We start from the raw sequence: 15,620 nt of genomic DNA, 5'->3' as shown, positions 1-15,620 counted from the left end.
ATGGCGATTAGATTTAGATTCCTGAAATACTAACATTTACATTAAAGAAGTTAGTCACTCGGGGAAAATCATGAAATACACGCCGTGAAGCAAGTGCATATGATTCAAATTCAATATTGAAATAATGATAAAGCATTGGTAACAAGAAACCATATTAATGAAAACACAGGCGAGTTAACGTGTTTTGTTTATCACAATGTGCACTTATGGCCATGACAAAGGAACTAAAAGAACGCCATATATTTATTATCTTTTTAAAGCGAAAGTTCATTAAGTATACGACAGGATTATAAATATTCAGTTAGCTATGCGTTTTTAGTCTAGATATATGTTTTATAAATAACACTCCGTGTGAAAAAACACGCAACTCAAAACACTTTTACTGGTCCGAAAACAAATTTAAACATTATTTTAACTTACTTGACCATATTAATTAATCTACAATTAGAAAAAAATTATATAAATTTTCAGTTTAAAGCGTTAGGTTAACTTACGCCATGATTTCTTTTCATTATGTCTTTATCATAATGATATTTCTCATATGCGGTTGTATAGCAAAAGAGTGTAAGTAGATTCTAAAACTATTACTTCGAATATTTTACAAAAATATCTGCAGATAATGTGTTTTGTCAATATGATTTGGGCTCCTACTACTACAAAGGACGCAGTCAATTCTTTGAGTGGCACTTGGACTCCAGACTGTGCACCCACTTGGTCCTTGGTTCTGGAGTAGGTGTGGATGAGGATAGTGGTGAACTGAGGATCACTGACAAGATTCTGCTACTGGAGAAGGGTAAGCATTTTATTTAAATAAATACGTGATTTCATATCAATAACTCCTATTTAATAGACAAGCTGAGCAGCGTTAAGACCATGAAGTGGGATAGCATTAGGAAGGTAATGTTTACCATCGGTGGTTGGGAGGAGGATTCCAGCGCGTTTTCCCGCATGGTGGCCTCTCCGAAGAAGCGGGACAATTTCTATAGCTCTATGTTGGAGTTCATGTTCAAGTGGGGATTCGATGGCGTCCAGATCGATTGGCGCTATCCCACACTGCTGGGCGGTCACCCAGAGGATCGTCAGAACTTTGTGATTCTGCTGGAGGAGCTGGGATTAATGTAAGTCCTTCCAGGGGTTCACTAAGACATCTACTAAGTGCTTCCCCTTTTGCGATAGCTTTCGAAAGAACCAGCTAATTTTAATGGTGGCTGTGCTGGGACGAACAAACAAGCGCATCCTGGAAAGCTACAATATCCCCGATATAGTAAAGAACTCGGACTTTATCCACCTGATGCTGCACGACGAACAGGATCCGTACCGCCTGCGCTTGACTTACAATGCTCCTCTTGTGGGATACGAAGACAGCGTGACCGATTCCATTATGCATTGGAAACGAAATGGAGGAGCGCCAGAGAAGCTTATCTTGGGCATTCCGCTATTCGTGCGCTCCTTCACCATGGATAGAAATCAATCGACAGTGGGATCCGCCTGCAAAGGAGCCGGCAGACCGACTAAGCTATCCCACCGTCCCGGCTTCATGACCTACAACGAGTGGTGCGTGCAGCAGTCCAAATGGAGCAGGAAGTTTGACCAGCTGGCCAAGGTGCCCTATGCCATAAGGGGTGATCAGTGGGTAAGCTACGAGAACCCGCGGAGCATCTGGGCCAAGATGCATCTGTTGCAGAAGCACAAGCTGGGTGGTGCCATGGCCTGGACCATTGACGTAGACGATTTCCGGGGCAGGTGTGGCGAGCAGCATGGATTGCTCCGTGTGATCTTCTCCGCCCTGGGCGACAAGAACGCCCTCACAACCGAGAAGCCGACCACAGAAGCCTCCGGACTGTGCCCACATGATGGCTTTAGCCGCGATGGTTGGGATTGCCGATTGTACCATGAGTGCCGCGATGGAGAGAGGATCTATTACGAGTGCCTCGAGGGTCAGTACTTCGACGAGAGCCAGGTCATGTGCCGCCCAGCCGCTGAGGTCAAGTGTGATGAGAACTTTGTCATTTGGAGACCGGGAATGCCCGTTTACAACTCCGACAACATGCCACTAAACCTAAAGATCGTGGAGTAGGTCCATAAAAATAGACAAACCCCGTGACTTTTGTCTGGCCAAATAAAATCTAACACTTTACTGATCCTGAGTAGTTACAACTGTTGGTGCTAAGGTCAAAGTTAAGTCCACTGGGACAATCAAAGTTGTGGGTCTTGCCGCCACTGCAGTAGTAGAACTTGGAGCAGTTTTCCGGATCACGAACATATCCTGCAGGCGTGTCAGCTGGACAATTGAATCCTTCACTGGACGTTTCCTTGTTCGATTCGGTGGTCAGACCAGATGGTGTATTGCCGCCGAAGAGCACACGGTTGATTTCGTGCAGCAGGGGATAGGGCTGCTGACCACAGGTACCGCGGAAGTCATCCGATTCCAGCGACCAGATCATTATGCCACCCAGGTAGTTGTCCATCACATACTGCGCCTTGAGGGCCAAGCTACGTGGGTCCTCGTAGCCCACCCACTGGCGTTGTCTGTAGGCGTAAGGCACCTGCTGTGTGGCCTCCCATTTCTGTGTCCACTCCTCCTGCTCCATCATCTCACAGAGTTCGTTGTAACCCAGGACCCCCGGCTCGCGGGAGTAGTTTCCGGCAATTCCCTTGCCGATATGAGGCGCTCCTGGCTGATTGCCATCGGCGGTCGCTAACGTGAACGAGCGCCCGTAGAAAGGAACTCCTAGAATCAGTTTTTCAGCCGGAGCACCTGCTTTCAGCCAATACTTAACCACGGCGTCCACATTCAGCTGCTGTTGCCGTCCGGTAGAGTCACTAGCATCCCTTTCAGCAGCGTACAGTGGAGCATTGATGCCCACCACCTGGTCCCACGGTCCGTGAAGATCGTAGGCCATCACATTAATGAGGTCCAGATACGGAACAACAGCCGGAATGTCGTACGATATTTCGGCGGAGAATTGTGCAGAGCCCACGGCAGCGCTGAGTAGGAAACCAAAGGGTTCCAAGCTGAGAAGGCGTTAAGGGTCAGAAAATGGGCAGCACATACAACTCCTTTATATCTTACCCCTCCTTCAACTCCTTCAAAAAGGTAACATAGTTCGAGCGATCTTCGTTATCCAGACTGTGACGCTGGCCAGGATACTCCCAATCCAGATCTAGGCCATCGAAACCATGGCGCTGCAGAAACCTGACCACATCATCCACGAACTTTTCACGCTTCGAGGGATCACGGGCCACCAATGAGAATCGCTTGGAGCCCTCGTTCCAACCACCCACGGCCACGAGCGTCTTCAACACGGGATTCTTTAGCTTGAGGGCATTAAAACTCTTGATATTTCCGCGTCCACTATTCTCCTCAAGATCCAGATAGGCGTCGATCACCCGAAGCTGGCCCGTCTCCTCGATGCCCAGGAAGGCGTAGATAAGGTGAGTGCACAAAAAGGGATCAATATCCTCCACACCGAACTTGCCCAGACCAGGTCGATAAACGGACCAAGTGCCCTGGTAGCAGACAACGTTCTCTGCAATGTGATTTCACTGATAGTCCGGGAGAAATGGCCATCTGTTATACTGTTACATACTTGATAAGTTGCCTTGTGCAGAAGATGATGCTGCCATCAGGATTACCCCGAGGAGCAGCTTAACTAAACCAGATCCGCTCCACATTGCTTGACCACCACTAAATGAACACTCCTCGCAACTCCATGACTTTTATAGCGCCTCAATTTTATGATAAGACGGTGTAATAAATGTATTTGCAGTTCGCTTTTAGCAAAATAACATGGTGTTTGCACACTTGTTGCTCAGGAGAGCATCGCAAACAACATGGGCCGCTGTGAGGGTCGGCTGTGTCTCCAAAATCAACGATAACGCCTAGGGCTATGGGTTCTAGAACTTCTTTAGCTTGGACAGCTGATTGTTGCGCCGCAAGGCCAGTTTCCGCAGGCGGCGCCAGTACTGCTTGGAGTCGGGTTCCAGTTCATCCAGCGGAATGATGCGTTCCGTATTCAGCGTCCACAGCCAGTCGGGGTACTCCGCATCCGGTTTTATCTATTCAGCAAGGACACTCATACAGAAGAGTATACAAAAGGAATTGAAAAGTGAAACTAACCTTGACATCTTCTCCTGTTTTCAGGTAGTTACTGCCGCACACATAGTTCACCAGCTTGTTGGCATCCGTCTCCACGGGTATGACTTTCTTCTCCATGATGGGCCCCAGCTTGCCAAGCTTTTTCTTCTTGCCCGCTGTGGAATGCATTTACCATTAGTTGTTAACTATTTAACCTGGACGTGGAGGCTCACCTGCCGCCACCGGTTTGGCGGCATAAAAACGTGCCCAGTTTCCTATCGCTGGGGCTATCAATCGCTGCCTTGCCATCTGGAAAACTGCGGTTAGGCTGGTCATGTCTGCTATGTGCTTTATTTAATCCGTTTTCGTAACTTTTATTGAAAAACAAATGATAAATTACAGATAGATATTTACAAAACTGTCCGTTTTGTTGTATAATCTAACTGGAAATGTGGCATTGCAGCCCTGGTTAGTAAGTATACGACCAGTCAGCTGATTTTTCAAAACAAAAACCTATCGAAATTGTTTTTAAATTAAAAGGCCGCTTTTAATGAGCCTTTTTATGATATGACTTTATTGTCATTAAAACCACATTATAATAGATGATGTTGTTATATTTTCTGTCAATAATTTGCATAGAAATACATTTAGAGGTGGACTTTGGACTTTTCACATAATAACATCGACCAACTGTCATCTCTAATTCGACGCCGGCTATAACGTATGTTACACAAGTAACAGCAGCTAGATTGTAAATAAAAAAGAAAGATGGTTGGACTGACATTTCCATCAAACCGAACCCTGGGCAACATGTGTGTCTACGGTGCGGTGGCCTCCATATCTGCTGTGATGTACATGAAATGGAAGATGGAGGATCGGGTGAAATCCGCAGAGTACTATAAGCTGGCCTTGAAGGCACTGCGGAGCCATCGAGGAGCAGTTGGTCTCCTGGGCGAACCCATCAAGGACTCAGGCATTGATCTGTCCAACGCCAACAACAATTGCAATGCGGAGGAGGCGCGTTGTGAGGTGGCTGTGCGGGGCAGCAAGGATAAAGGTAGACCCATCGATTTTAAAAGCAGATCTTTGGCGTTTACCAACCTTCTATTTGCAGGAACTTTATACTTTTGGGCGTCCAATCAGCCGGATAGAGGCTGGCTGATCGACCGACTGGAACTGGAAACAAAACTCAACCCAGAGAAACGATTTTTGCTCAAAAAATCCGAGGAACTAACCTTCGATCTGCCCGAGAGTATAACCAAACTACCTGCCAAGCAAGTTGACTCCAATGTTATTCTATCCGAATCCGATCAGCAACCAGAAACACATTCAAAGTGACGACAATCCGAATGTCCGATTCAATTAGTTTATTCTCTTTAAATTTGACTAATTCAAGCAATCTTAAATGTTTTATAGTTATGTTATTTTAATTACAAATTTATTGTTTTTATAAAATCAAAGTCTTTAGTTATTGTTTGTCAATGGAGAGCTGGCAAAAATGATCAGTGGATTAGCATAGTTAATATTCATGCTCATACTAGGTGGTGGTTGGTTGGTGAACAATCGGGAAAGCGGAAAACTTGAATGAGTGCTCCTAATGATACCACTTAAAATAGTCGAGAGTCGGCTGGTTGATCTTCAGAGAAACGAAGAATTGACTGGCTCATCGAGAGCGCAGATCTCGAGCTTGATTCGTTTAAAATTAGAATAATACATAGGTCAGAGGACATGATAAAATCCGCGTTTAATGCTCTTCTTAAACGATAAAGGCGACAATTGGTGGCGATCGTGACGCAGACGAGGCGGCAGTGCATCGTTCACCGTCAGGCTAAAGTCATCCAAATCCTTGCAATCAAATCGTTTCCGATCGTACTCGATATATGTAGTTATGTATACGCACTTTCGTCGTTGTATAACACAGTATAAATACAGGCCGTATATATATATAAGTAGGTATATGTTCGTATGTATATAGCCAATTACAGACATTTCCTTTTTCCGCAGGCACCTGCACCTGCCCGCCCTCGTATCTCGTATTCCTGCTACTTCGTTTCGGATGCTGTGGTGTTAATGCTGGTGATCGGTTCCTATGCTCGCTTGGCCATGGCAAGTGGAAGACTGTTGGGCCGCTTTGTCGACTGTGTCCGCTCCTCTTCCGCTTGCACCTCCTGGTCTTATTGCGTCTTCAGTTCCTTGCCAATGCTGTACGAGACGATTTTGCTCCAGTCGATCTTGGTCCTGGTGATGGGCAACTGGCGACGCATTGCCTTGAATGTCGTGTCCGACATCGTCTGATAGTTCTCCGAAATGGCCAGCTGGTACTCGTTCTCGGCGTCCTCGATCAGACGGATCACCTCCTTGGCCACCTGCTGCTCGTTGCTGACCACCACGCTTTCGCGGCACTCCTTCGAGGACACCAGCTGCACGTTGCCGTCCTCGTAGTAGTGCACCTGCACCTTGAGCACACCCTTCAGCTCGGCGGTTCCGCTGCCCGCCTGGAAGGTGACGTGCCACTGGGAGCGCCATCGGCCATTCCAGTAGTTCTTCGGCTGGAACTGATGGTCTTCGATGCAAATGGTCAGGGTGATCTGGTTGCCCTGCGCCTTCCCAAACACAGAGCTGACCTGTAAAGATAAATGTCCAGGTTATTGTAAGCAAAAGAGCGTTTCTCATTCATTCATTCAACTTACCCCGTGTCTATAATGACTGGCAGTGTAGGCGAGCGTCTCCAGGTCGAGGGCCGCCCTCCAGGGCTCCGCAGTGGCATCTGCCTCCACGTCCTGGTAGTCGGAAGCCTCTTTCCGGAGGTGGTCGTATTTGAAGGCTTGCTTTGTGCGCGGGTCGTAGAAGCGACCGTTTCCTGGAATGCAATTGCTTATCAGTGGGGGCTCAAGATATCGACCGAAAGCCAAACAATGTGTGTAGGTGACTCATATGGTAGGCTTTGTCCACTTAAGGGCATTGATGGAACTCAACTCACCCAGATCGTTGTGTTCCGATATGATGGCGTTATGATCGGTGCCCTCGATGCGAACCGGAGTCAGCTGGTCCTTGTTGTATTGGGCGAAGGCGTGGCTAGCCCCATCCTTTAGCAGAGTGTCATTCTTGAGGAGCTCCCGCACATCGTTGAATACTTCGTTGAACTCGCCGGGAGGCGCATGTAGGATGAAGTCCGATACGATGCGCACCTTCTCCGCATCGGTGATCGGGGTCTGCTCCATAGTTCCACTGGTGATTCACGAAATCGGGGCTGGGCGGTTGTTTGGTTTGGTCTGGTTTCCCCTCCGGTTCCTAGGGTTCTACCTCTCGACGGGATCTTCTTGTGGAGTGGTTGTACGTTGCGGTGTCGCTGGAACTCTTCCTTGACCGTTTTTTCGGCGCTGCAATCTTTTTTCTCCGCAATTAATGGGCCAAGACGATGACGATTCGATTCACTTTTTTTCTCACTCTTTGCTAGGGATGGGAAATATTTGTGTACCTGTACCGTATGCGATTCACCGTATTTATGGTCGGTCTACACTGCTCCATAATCCGACGGGTGAATGGCAAAACTTTTGGCGCGTTACTTGAATTGCATGTTTAAGAATTTTTAACGATGTAGATTGTAATAAATTATAGAAATGGCATTTCGAGACCAATAAATAACATAGGCTGTTCAAAACCAAACTCAATCAGACCTTTTTTTTAAACAAATTATGTTATGTTGGTAGCTAATCTTGGTTATTAAATGTTTTTCAGTTATATTCAAGAAAATTTGTGATCAGGCTATTTAAAATTAGCCGAAATTTGTGAAGAATAGTTGTTAATAATTAAATTTGATAGGCTAAGCTGGTCCCTTTTTAACTTCCTGCTTCCATTTTAAATTGATTCCCATCAAAATATTTATCGAGAAGTGTATACAGGGTATAGTATCGATAAGACGAAAACATCGAGAATATTAACCGTTATTTATCGATGACTGAGGAATCGAAGGTGTCTCACATCTCCAATGCCGCCCGTTGTTTTTGTTGCATTGTGTTTTTGCTTTTGAATTGAGCGGTTGTGTCGCGCGTCGATCGCAGTTTCAAAATCGGTGTGGCTCCGCAGCTTCGTTGCAAGCCGACAATAAAAGCGATCGAAGTGAAGAAAAATTCGTTTTGCGATCTTTTTATTTAAAATAATTCGCCAGAGTGTACAAGTTCACATCGAAATACCATCGAAAAGTGCCTTTTTACCAAAAGTTGTTGGTAACACACATACCAACGCAACGAACCGAACCACACGCACACAAATGCGCGCGCTTGGCGGTGTGCGTGTAACCACTTTTTTACCTGGTCTTACCTGTTTGCGGAGCGAAAGAGAGGAGGCAACAGAAACGGAGAAAGAGAGTGCCCAAGCGGACGAGTGAAAGATAAAAGTGAACGAAATATCAGCCAGAGCAGCTGCACCGAAATCGGAATAAGTCAGTTTACAATCTGGGCGCGCACTGTACGAGTTCGATTCGATTGATAATTATTGAGCGGTTGCCATGAAAATGCAGTCCAAACAAACGGTACACTGAGAGAAACAAGACAAGAAGAAGAGTGCAAATAGAATAGAATAGAAAAGAATAGAATAGAAGTGGGCAACACAAACAAAAGTAAAAGGTGTGTGAGTGAAATAATACTGGGTGATTCACGAAGAAGTGCTCAAAAGTGTTGCGGTTGAAAAAAGAGAGTCTGCGATGGCGGATCGCCGCTAGAGAGTATGTCCACCAGTGTCCAGCGAATGTCCAGAAGCCACCACTGCATCAATATGTCGGCGACCCCGCAGGCCGGCCACCTAAATCCCGCCCAGCAACAGACGCACCAGCAGCACAAGCGAAAATGCCGCGACCTTGGCAGGCGACTAATCCCCGCGAGACTCCTCCTGGGCGTCCTCGTGGCCATCAGCCTTCTGTCACCCGCCCTCGCACTTCACTCGCCGCCGGACAAAAACTTTTCCGGCGACAATCGTAAGCCCGCCTTCAAAAACTGCGCCGGATACGCTCCTAAGGTCAAGGAGGAGCAGCCCGAAAACACCTACGTGCTCACCGTAGAGGCCGTCGACCCTGATCCCGACCAGGTCATTCGATACAGCATCGTCCAGTCGCCGTTCGAGCGACCCAAGTTCTTTATCAATCCCAGCACGGGAGTAATCTTCACCACCCACACATTCGATCGTGACGAGCCGATCCACGAGAAGTTCGTCTTCGTCACCGTCCAGGCCACGGATAATGGTCTGCCCCCACTGGACGACGTCTGCACCTTCAACGTTACCATCGAGGACATCAACGACAATGCACCCGCCTTCAACAAGGCGCGCTACGACGAATCCATGTCGGAAAATGCCCAGGTGAGTTTCCTTGCCCACTGAGTTGAGTTCAAGTTGGCCCACTCTATCCACCACCTCTGGCCAAACTCGCGGACCCCGGATTACTGCGGTTTGGCCAAGTTGGTGAATTGGTACTAGAGTGATGTCATTCTTTCTGTCTTGCCCCCCTTCTGATGTCATGTACCTAACTCAAATGTCACCTAAGCTCGCTATATAGTTTCTCTTTTCGCTGTGGTGTAGTAGAAATTTCTTTTACCCAAAAACACATTAAAATAAAGTTATCTTGTTAAGCAAGATGCAAAGAAATTCTTTGTTAGCTGAGGGAGATAAGTTTCTGTAGCACAGCTTCTTATATTGGTTTATTAGATTGATTACTCAGAAATACTCAGATTATCATGTTTTTTGACTACTGGAATTTATGGATCACTGGCATCATAAGATTTTCCCTCCGCCCACCTGGTCATTCCAATAGACTGAGGCTCCCACTGTCCCACGTCCTACGGTGTTAATTAAACACTTGGCTAGTTCATGGGCGCGCACATCTTCTTGGGCGGAACTAGTTTTCGCTTGGCGTAGGAGGGCGACCACTTGGAGACGGGTTTTGGGTTCATTGCTCGCCCGGTTCGATACAGAAAACCTTGAAACCCTTTCCAACGCCTTTTCTTTTACGCCATTTCCATTTTTGCGACCAGAAAAACTTGTCGTACCACAAAACAGTGGTGGAAAACTAAATTTAGCTAAGTACTTGTAATGGCGTGCATTAGTTTTACCAAAACAATATCTTAGTACCGCAATAGAGATCCATTTTAGGTAATTACTACTATTAGTTAGATTATTATAATTTTATTAGGGCTTACTAGATTAGAAAAACAAATTCTGATATTTTGAGGATCTCCAGGAGAATCTCTTAATTGTAATCAATCTCGGAAAGCCTTTTTACTTTGTAGTTAAGGGATAGTACAGCAGATAGTTATCGTATATTTGTTATTTTCCTCGATTTCCTCTTCATATCCACAACAAACGCAGTTATTTTTAGCAAAGCTTTGTCAGCAGAGAAGCTTTTCTGCGAAAAGGTTTCAGTTCGAATTAGGTCTTCGCCCAGGTAGCATTGAGAAAAAGGAGGTTGAGGAAACTAGAGCGGGGTCATGTGCTTGCTCCTGGTTTGGGCAAACTTGCAGGAAAGTTGTGTGGACGGAAGGAAACCAGAAACCCCCAAATATCCGTGGCTTTATCTCTACCTTCTACTTGCAGCCCGACGCGGTGGTGATGACTATCAGCGCCAGTGACTTCGACGATGGCAACAACAGTTTGGTCGAGTACGAGATTCTGCGGGAGCGCGACTTTCAGTACTTCAAGATTGACAAGGAGTCGGGTATTATCTACCTGAAACGACCGATTGACAAGCGACCCGGCCAATCGTATGCGATAATCGTGCGGGCATATAACGTAGTTCCGGATCCGCCGCAGGATGCGCAAATCGAAGTGCGCATCCGGGTGGTGGAGTCCTCAATTAAGCCGCCATCATTCGTGAATCCGATCGATACGCCCATTTACCTGAAGGAGAATCTCAAGAACTTTACACATCCGATCGCCACGTTACGAGCCGTTTCCAATATGCCGGACAAGCCGGAGGTAATCTTCGAACTGAACACCGGCCGCACGGAGCAGACAAACAGCAAGAACACATTCGTGTTCAATCAGATCGGCAACGAGGTGACTATTAGCCTTGGCAAGACTCTGGACTACGAGGCCATCACGGACTACACCCTCACCATGATTGTGCGCAATACACACGAACTGGGCACAGAACATCAGATCAAGATTCAGGTGGAGGATGTCAACGATAACATCCCCTACTACACTGAGGTCAAATCGGGAACTATCCTGGAGAACGAACCACCCGGCACGCCTGTTATGCAGGTGCGTGCCTTCGACATGGACGGCACCTCGGCCAATAATATTGTGTCATTCGAGCTGGCCGACAATCGGGAGTACTTCACAATCGACCCCAATACCGGTAACATTACCGCACTGACGACATTCGATCGCGAGGAACGCGATTTCTACAACGTAAAGGTTATTGCCAGCGACAATTCGCCATCGAGTCTGTTTGATAACGGCGAGCCGAACCGTGGCCACCAAGTGTTCCGCATCTCCATTGGAGACAAGAACGACCACAAGCCGCACTTCCAGCAGGACAAATATCTGGCAGAAAGACTGCTTGAGGATGCCAATACGAATACCGAGGTAATTGAGGTAAAGGCGGAGGACGAGGATAACGCATCCCAGATCCTGTACAGCATTGAGAGCGGTAACGTGGGCGATGCCTTCAAGATTGGCCTCAAGACCGGCAAAATCACGGTCAACCAGAAGTTGGACTACGAAACGATCACAGAGTACGAGCTGAAGGTGCGGGCCTTCGATGGAATCTACGACGACTACACCACGGTGGTTATCAAAATTGAAGACGTAAACGACAACCCACCGGTGTTCAAGCAGGATTACAGCGTCACCATTCTGGAGGAGACCACATATGACGATTGCATCCTCACTGTCGAAGCCTACGATCCGGACATCAAGGATCGCAACGCTGATCAGCATATCGTATATTCTATTCACCAGAACGATGGAAACCGATGGACCATTGACAACAGTGGCTGCCTGCGTTTGGTCAAGACGCTGGACCGCGATCCGCCCAACGGTCACAAGAACTGGCAGGTTTTGATCAAGGCCAATGATGAGGATGGAGTAGGAACCACGGTCAGCACAGTGAAAGAGGTCACTGTCACGTTGAAGGACATCAACGACAACGCTCCGTTCCTGATCAACGAAATGCCTGTCTACTGGCAAGAGAACCGCAATCCGGGCCATGTTGTGCAACTGCAGGCCAACGACTACGACGACACTCCGGGGGCAGGTAACTTCACCTTCGGCATCGACAGCGAAGCCACACCGGACATCAAGACCAAGTTCAGCATGGATGGAGACTATTTGCACGCCAACGTCCAGTTTGATCGGGAGGCTCAAAAGGAGTACTTCATCCCCATCCGCATCAGTGATTCTGGCGTTCCGCGACAGAGTGCCGTGAGCATCCTGCACCTGGTGATCGGCGATGTCAACGACAATGCCATGAGCGAAGGATCGTCGCGCATCTTCATTTATAATTACAAGGGAGAAGCGCCGGAAACCGATATTGGTCGCGTGTTCGTAGATGATCTCGATGACTGGGACTTGGATGACAAGTACTTTGAATGGAAGGACCTTCCGCACGATCAGTTCAGGCTTAATCCCAGCACGGGTATGATCACCATGCTGGTTCACACCGCCGAGGGAGAGTACGACCTGTCGTTCGTAGTGACCGAGGACTCCATGTTCGTGCCCCGTCACTCCGTAGATGCTTATGTCACCGTGGTGGTCCGGGAGCTCCCCGAGGAGGCAGTGGACAAGAGCGGCAGCATCCGATTCATCAACGTAACCAAGGAGGAGTTTATCAGTGTGCCGCGCGACTTCCAGTCACCGGATGCCCTTTCCCTGAAGGATCGCCTGCAGCTCTCGCTGTCCAAGCTTTTCAATACGTCGGTATCCAACGTGGACGTGTTCACTGTGCTCCAAAACGAGAATCATACGCTCGATGTGCGCTTTTCTGCCCACGGCTCACCCTACTACGCTCCGGAGAAACTAAATGGAATAGTGGCCCAGAACCAACAGCGCTTGGAGAACGAACTAGACCTGCAGATGCTTATGGTGAACATCGACGAGTGTCTGATCGAGAAGTTCAAGTGCGAGGAATCGTGCACCAATGAGCTGCACAAGAGCTCGGTGCCATACATGATCTACTCGAATACAACATCGTTCGTGGGCGTGAATGCCTTCGTTCAAGCGCAATGCGTATGCGAGGCTCCTTTAATGAGGCGCTGTCTAAACGGAGGATCTCCGCGGTACGGAGAGAACGACGTGTGCGACTGCATAGACGGATTCACCGGTCCCCACTGCGAACTCGTCTCCGTGGCATTCTATGGTTCTGGGTATGCCTTCTACGAGCCCATTGCCGCTTGCAACAACACCAAGATTAGCTTAGAGATCACGCCCCAGATCGACCAGGGCCTGATCATGTACCTGGGACCACTTAACTTCAATCCGCTGCTGGCCATTTCTGATTTCCTTGCTCTGGAATTGGACAATGGCTACCCGGTGCTGACTGTGGACTACGGATCAGGCGCCATTCGCATACGCCATCAGCACATCAAGATGGTGGCCGACCGCAGCTACCAACTGGACATTATTCTGCAGCGTACCAGCATTGAGATGACTGTGGACAATTGCCGGCTGTCCACCTGCCAGACACTGGGCGCCCCAATTGGCCCCAATGAGTTCCTCAATGTGAACGCACCGCTGCAGTTGGGCGGCACTCCGGTGGATCTGGAGCAACTTGGACGACAGCTCAACTGGACACATGTTCCCAACCAGAAGGGTTTCTTCGGTTGCATTCGCAATCTGACGATTAACGAACAGACTTACAACTTGGGAATGCCCTCCGTGTTCCGGAACATCGACAGCGGTTGCCAGCAGTCCGTGGCCGTGGCGTTCAGTTTTGGAATTGATAGAAACTTCATCATCGCGATCATTGTATGCCTCGCGCTACTGCTGATCATCCTGTTGGCAGTGGTGGTGCAGAAGAAGCAGAAGAACGGCTGGCACGAAAAGGACATCGACGACATTCGCGAAACGATCATCAACTACGAGGACGAGGGTGGCGGCGAGCGGGACACGGACTATGATCTGAATGTCCTGCGCACCCAGCCCTTCTACGAGGAGAAGCTGTACAAAGATCCTCATGCGTTACAGGGGAACATGCGCGACCCCAACGATATACCCGATATCGCCGACTTCCTGGGCGACAAGAAGGAGAACTGCGACCGGGATGTGGGCGCCACAACCGTGGACGATGTGCGGCACTACGCGTACGAGGGTGACGGCAACTCCGATGGCAGCCTCTCCAGTCTGGCGTCCTGCACCGACGACGGCGATCTCAACTTCGACTACCTGTCCAACTTTGGACCGCGCTTCCGCAAACTGGCCGACATGTACGGCGAGGAGCCCTCAGACACAGACTCCAACGTGGACGACGACCAGGGCTGGCGCATCTAGGAATCTTCGCCAGCCGCGGTATGATGACGTAGAAATTGAAAAGACTTTTTATATACTAAGAGTTGTACGGATGTTGATAGTGTCGGGACAAGGCGCCGGCCTAGCCGGCTCCAAAGTCGTTTCAGAGATATATACCCATACATATGGGTAAACTATATATTATATATATAAATATATATTTTTATGGAGGAATATTGCAAGGGCCCTGGGGAAGACGTTTTTGTTGTTTGTTGTGTAAATGCAAAAAGTGATCTTGATCTTACGTAAACGAACTATTTAAACTAAAGCCAACACTAATGTAGCCAAGCAACTGCGAACAAAACGCTAATTTGTGCAGAACTGTTAATGCTTCGATTCCACACATTTAGGGGAACACAAATGGGGTAGAAATAAAATCGAAATATAAATTAAAATGTCCAGAAAACGAAATATTCCTAGAAGCGAATCCCGAAATCAGTATGCATTTTTCGTTGCATAAGACTTCATAATACCAACACTAGTTATTAGCTTATTTTATAACCTACATATGTTAGTTGAAAATGCACTACAAAACATAGTATGAGCAATCACATCGCATTAGGGCCCCAACAAGACAGATCTTCAATTAGCGTTCGTTAAAACTTCCGACCTAAAAGAAATTAACACAAAATCAAAGGGGCACTACATTTGATAAGACAAGTCGGTATTTCTAATCTAACTCTTCGATCTTAATTTATATAGAGCTGCAAACCCTATCAATATTTGTATAAGTTCTTAGGGTTGTCTTCTAGTACATGTATAAACTAGTTTAACCTAATTTAAACTTATCGAATCGAGGGAGACGCAAACTCTTCCTGTAATTGCGAACGAAACACGCGTGCATCTATATCCATGTTATATTAGAGCGGATATAATATATATAAATATAAATATAGAGACATATGTGTAAGTGAAAATGTTCAATAAATCAATGCGATATGTATTTTTGTAAGTCTTTTCCCGTAGACACTAAGACTCAATTAAGCCGTAAGGGGACATTTTTTACATGCCAAGGCGAACCAATCATAGAAAAGTTGAGATACTT

General features: G+C 47.4%; 6 protein-coding genes across 9 annotated transcripts; 3 read left to right on the top strand and 3 right to left on the bottom strand.

The window, feature by feature from the left end:
• The first annotated feature begins 69 nt into the window (after positions 1-69).
• LOC6615294 (endochitinase) lies at positions 70-2,142 on the top strand. Of its 4 annotated transcripts, none has more exons than XM_032715842.1 (5): positions 70-138; positions 472-564; positions 617-793; positions 851-1,118; positions 1,177-2,142. In XM_032715842.1, exons 2-5 carry the CDS (start codon positions 498-500, stop codon positions 2,075-2,077), a joined length of 1,413 nt encoding a protein of 470 aa, XP_032571733.1. In that variant the 5' UTR covers positions 70-138; positions 472-497; the 3' UTR covers positions 2,078-2,142. The 4 variants fall into 4 exon arrangements, with proteins under 4 accessions (XP_032571733.1, XP_032571734.1, XP_002039698.1 ...); XM_032715843.1 differs by having other exon boundaries at positions 74-169; XM_002039662.2 differs by lacking the exon at positions 70-138 and having other exon boundaries at positions 306-564.
• Positions 2,106-3,688, bottom strand: LOC6615293 (chitinase-3-like protein 1). The gene is made up of 3 exons (XM_032715841.1): positions 3,591-3,688; positions 3,074-3,530; positions 2,106-3,015 (listed from the first exon to the last, which is right to left on the bottom strand). Exons 1-3 carry the CDS (start codon positions 3,673-3,675, stop codon positions 2,127-2,129), a joined length of 1,431 nt encoding a protein of 476 aa, XP_032571732.1. The 5' UTR covers positions 3,676-3,688; the 3' UTR covers positions 2,106-2,126.
• A 30-nt stretch (positions 3,689-3,718) lies between these two features.
• Positions 3,719-4,527, bottom strand: LOC6615292 (39S ribosomal protein L54, mitochondrial). The gene is made up of 3 exons (XM_002039660.2): positions 4,312-4,527; positions 4,121-4,254; positions 3,719-4,059 (listed from the first exon to the last, which is right to left on the bottom strand). The coding sequence occupies exons 1-3, from the start codon at positions 4,412-4,414 to the stop codon at positions 3,898-3,900; spliced, it is 399 nt and encodes a 132-aa protein (XP_002039696.1). The 5' UTR covers positions 4,415-4,527; the 3' UTR covers positions 3,719-3,897.
• A 250-nt stretch (positions 4,528-4,777) lies between these two features.
• On the top strand, positions 4,778-6,122 carry LOC6615291. The gene is made up of 2 exons (XM_002039659.2): positions 4,778-5,135; positions 5,193-6,122. The coding sequence occupies exons 1-2, from the start codon at positions 4,847-4,849 to the stop codon at positions 5,414-5,416; spliced, it is 513 nt and encodes a 170-aa protein (XP_002039695.1). The 5' UTR covers positions 4,778-4,846; the 3' UTR covers positions 5,417-6,122.
• Positions 5,804-7,540, bottom strand: LOC6615290 (F-actin-capping protein subunit alpha). Its single transcript, XM_002039658.2, has 3 exons — positions 7,059-7,540; positions 6,769-6,938; positions 5,804-6,702 (listed from the first exon to the last, which is right to left on the bottom strand). Exons 1-3 carry the CDS (start codon positions 7,297-7,299, stop codon positions 6,253-6,255), a joined length of 861 nt encoding a protein of 286 aa, XP_002039694.1. The 5' UTR covers positions 7,300-7,540; the 3' UTR covers positions 5,804-6,252.
• A 560-nt stretch (positions 7,541-8,100) lies between these two features.
• On the top strand, positions 8,101-15,518 carry LOC6615289 (DE-cadherin). Its single transcript, XM_002039657.2, has 2 exons — positions 8,101-9,430; positions 10,661-15,518. Exons 1-2 carry the CDS (start codon positions 8,804-8,806, stop codon positions 14,555-14,557), a joined length of 4,524 nt encoding a protein of 1,507 aa, XP_002039693.1. The 5' UTR covers positions 8,101-8,803; the 3' UTR covers positions 14,558-15,518.
• The last annotated feature ends 102 nt before the right edge of the window (positions 15,519-15,620 follow it).

Source organism: Drosophila sechellia, chromosome 2R, assembly GCF_004382195.2.
Source record: "Drosophila sechellia strain sech25 chromosome 2R, ASM438219v1, whole genome shotgun sequence".
Taxonomy (NCBI): domain Eukaryota; kingdom Metazoa; phylum Arthropoda; class Insecta; order Diptera; family Drosophilidae; genus Drosophila; species Drosophila sechellia.
This window is presented reverse-complemented; position numbering and strand designations above follow the sequence as displayed.

Coding starts and splice junctions, on each gene's coding strand:
- LOC6615294 (XM_032715842.1), top strand. CDS start 498: ATGATTTCTTTTCATTATGTCTTTATCATAATGATATTTCTCATATGC. Junction 565..616: donor CGGTTGTATAGCAAAAGAGT/GTAAGTAGATTC, acceptor AAATATCTGCAG/ATAATGTGTTTTGTCAATAT. Junction 794..850: donor GATTCTGCTACTGGAGAAGG/GTAAGCATTTTA, acceptor CCTATTTAATAG/ACAAGCTGAGCAGCGTTAAG.
- LOC6615293 (XM_032715841.1), bottom strand. CDS start 3,675: ATGTGGAGCGGATCTGGTTTAGTTAAGCTGCTCCTCGGGGTAATCCTG. Junction 3,531..3,590: donor TGCACAAGGCAACTTATCAA/GTATGTAACAGT, acceptor ATCACATTGCAG/AGAACGTTGTCTGCTACCAG. Junction 3,016..3,073: donor TTGAAGGAGTTGAAGGAGGG/GTAAGATATAAA, acceptor ACGCCTTCTCAG/CTTGGAACCCTTTGGTTTCC.
- LOC6615292 (XM_002039660.2), bottom strand. CDS start 4,414: ATGACCAGCCTAACCGCAGTTTTCCAGATGGCAAGGCAGCGATTGATA. Junction 4,255..4,311: donor CGCCAAACCGGTGGCGGCAG/GTGAGCCTCCAC, acceptor TGCATTCCACAG/CGGGCAAGAAGAAAAAGCTT. Junction 4,060..4,120: donor AAACAGGAGAAGATGTCAAG/GTTAGTTTCACT, acceptor CTTGCTGAATAG/ATAAAACCGGATGCGGAGTA.
- LOC6615291 (XM_002039659.2), top strand. CDS start 4,847: ATGGTTGGACTGACATTTCCATCAAACCGAACCCTGGGCAACATGTGT. Junction 5,136..5,192: donor GCGGGGCAGCAAGGATAAAG/GTAGACCCATCG, acceptor TTCTATTTGCAG/GAACTTTATACTTTTGGGCG.
- LOC6615290 (XM_002039658.2), bottom strand. CDS start 7,299: ATGGAGCAGACCCCGATCACCGATGCGGAGAAGGTGCGCATCGTATCG. Junction 6,939..7,058: donor ATCGGAACACAACGATCTGG/GTGAGTTGAGTT, acceptor ATTGCATTCCAG/GAAACGGTCGCTTCTACGAC. Junction 6,703..6,768: donor CCAGTCATTATAGACACGGG/GTAAGTTGAATG, acceptor TTATCTTTACAG/GTCAGCTCTGTGTTTGGGAA.
- LOC6615289 (XM_002039657.2), top strand. CDS start 8,804: ATGTCCACCAGTGTCCAGCGAATGTCCAGAAGCCACCACTGCATCAAT. Junction 9,431..10,660: donor CCATGTCGGAAAATGCCCAG/GTGAGTTTCCTT, acceptor TTCTACTTGCAG/CCCGACGCGGTGGTGATGAC.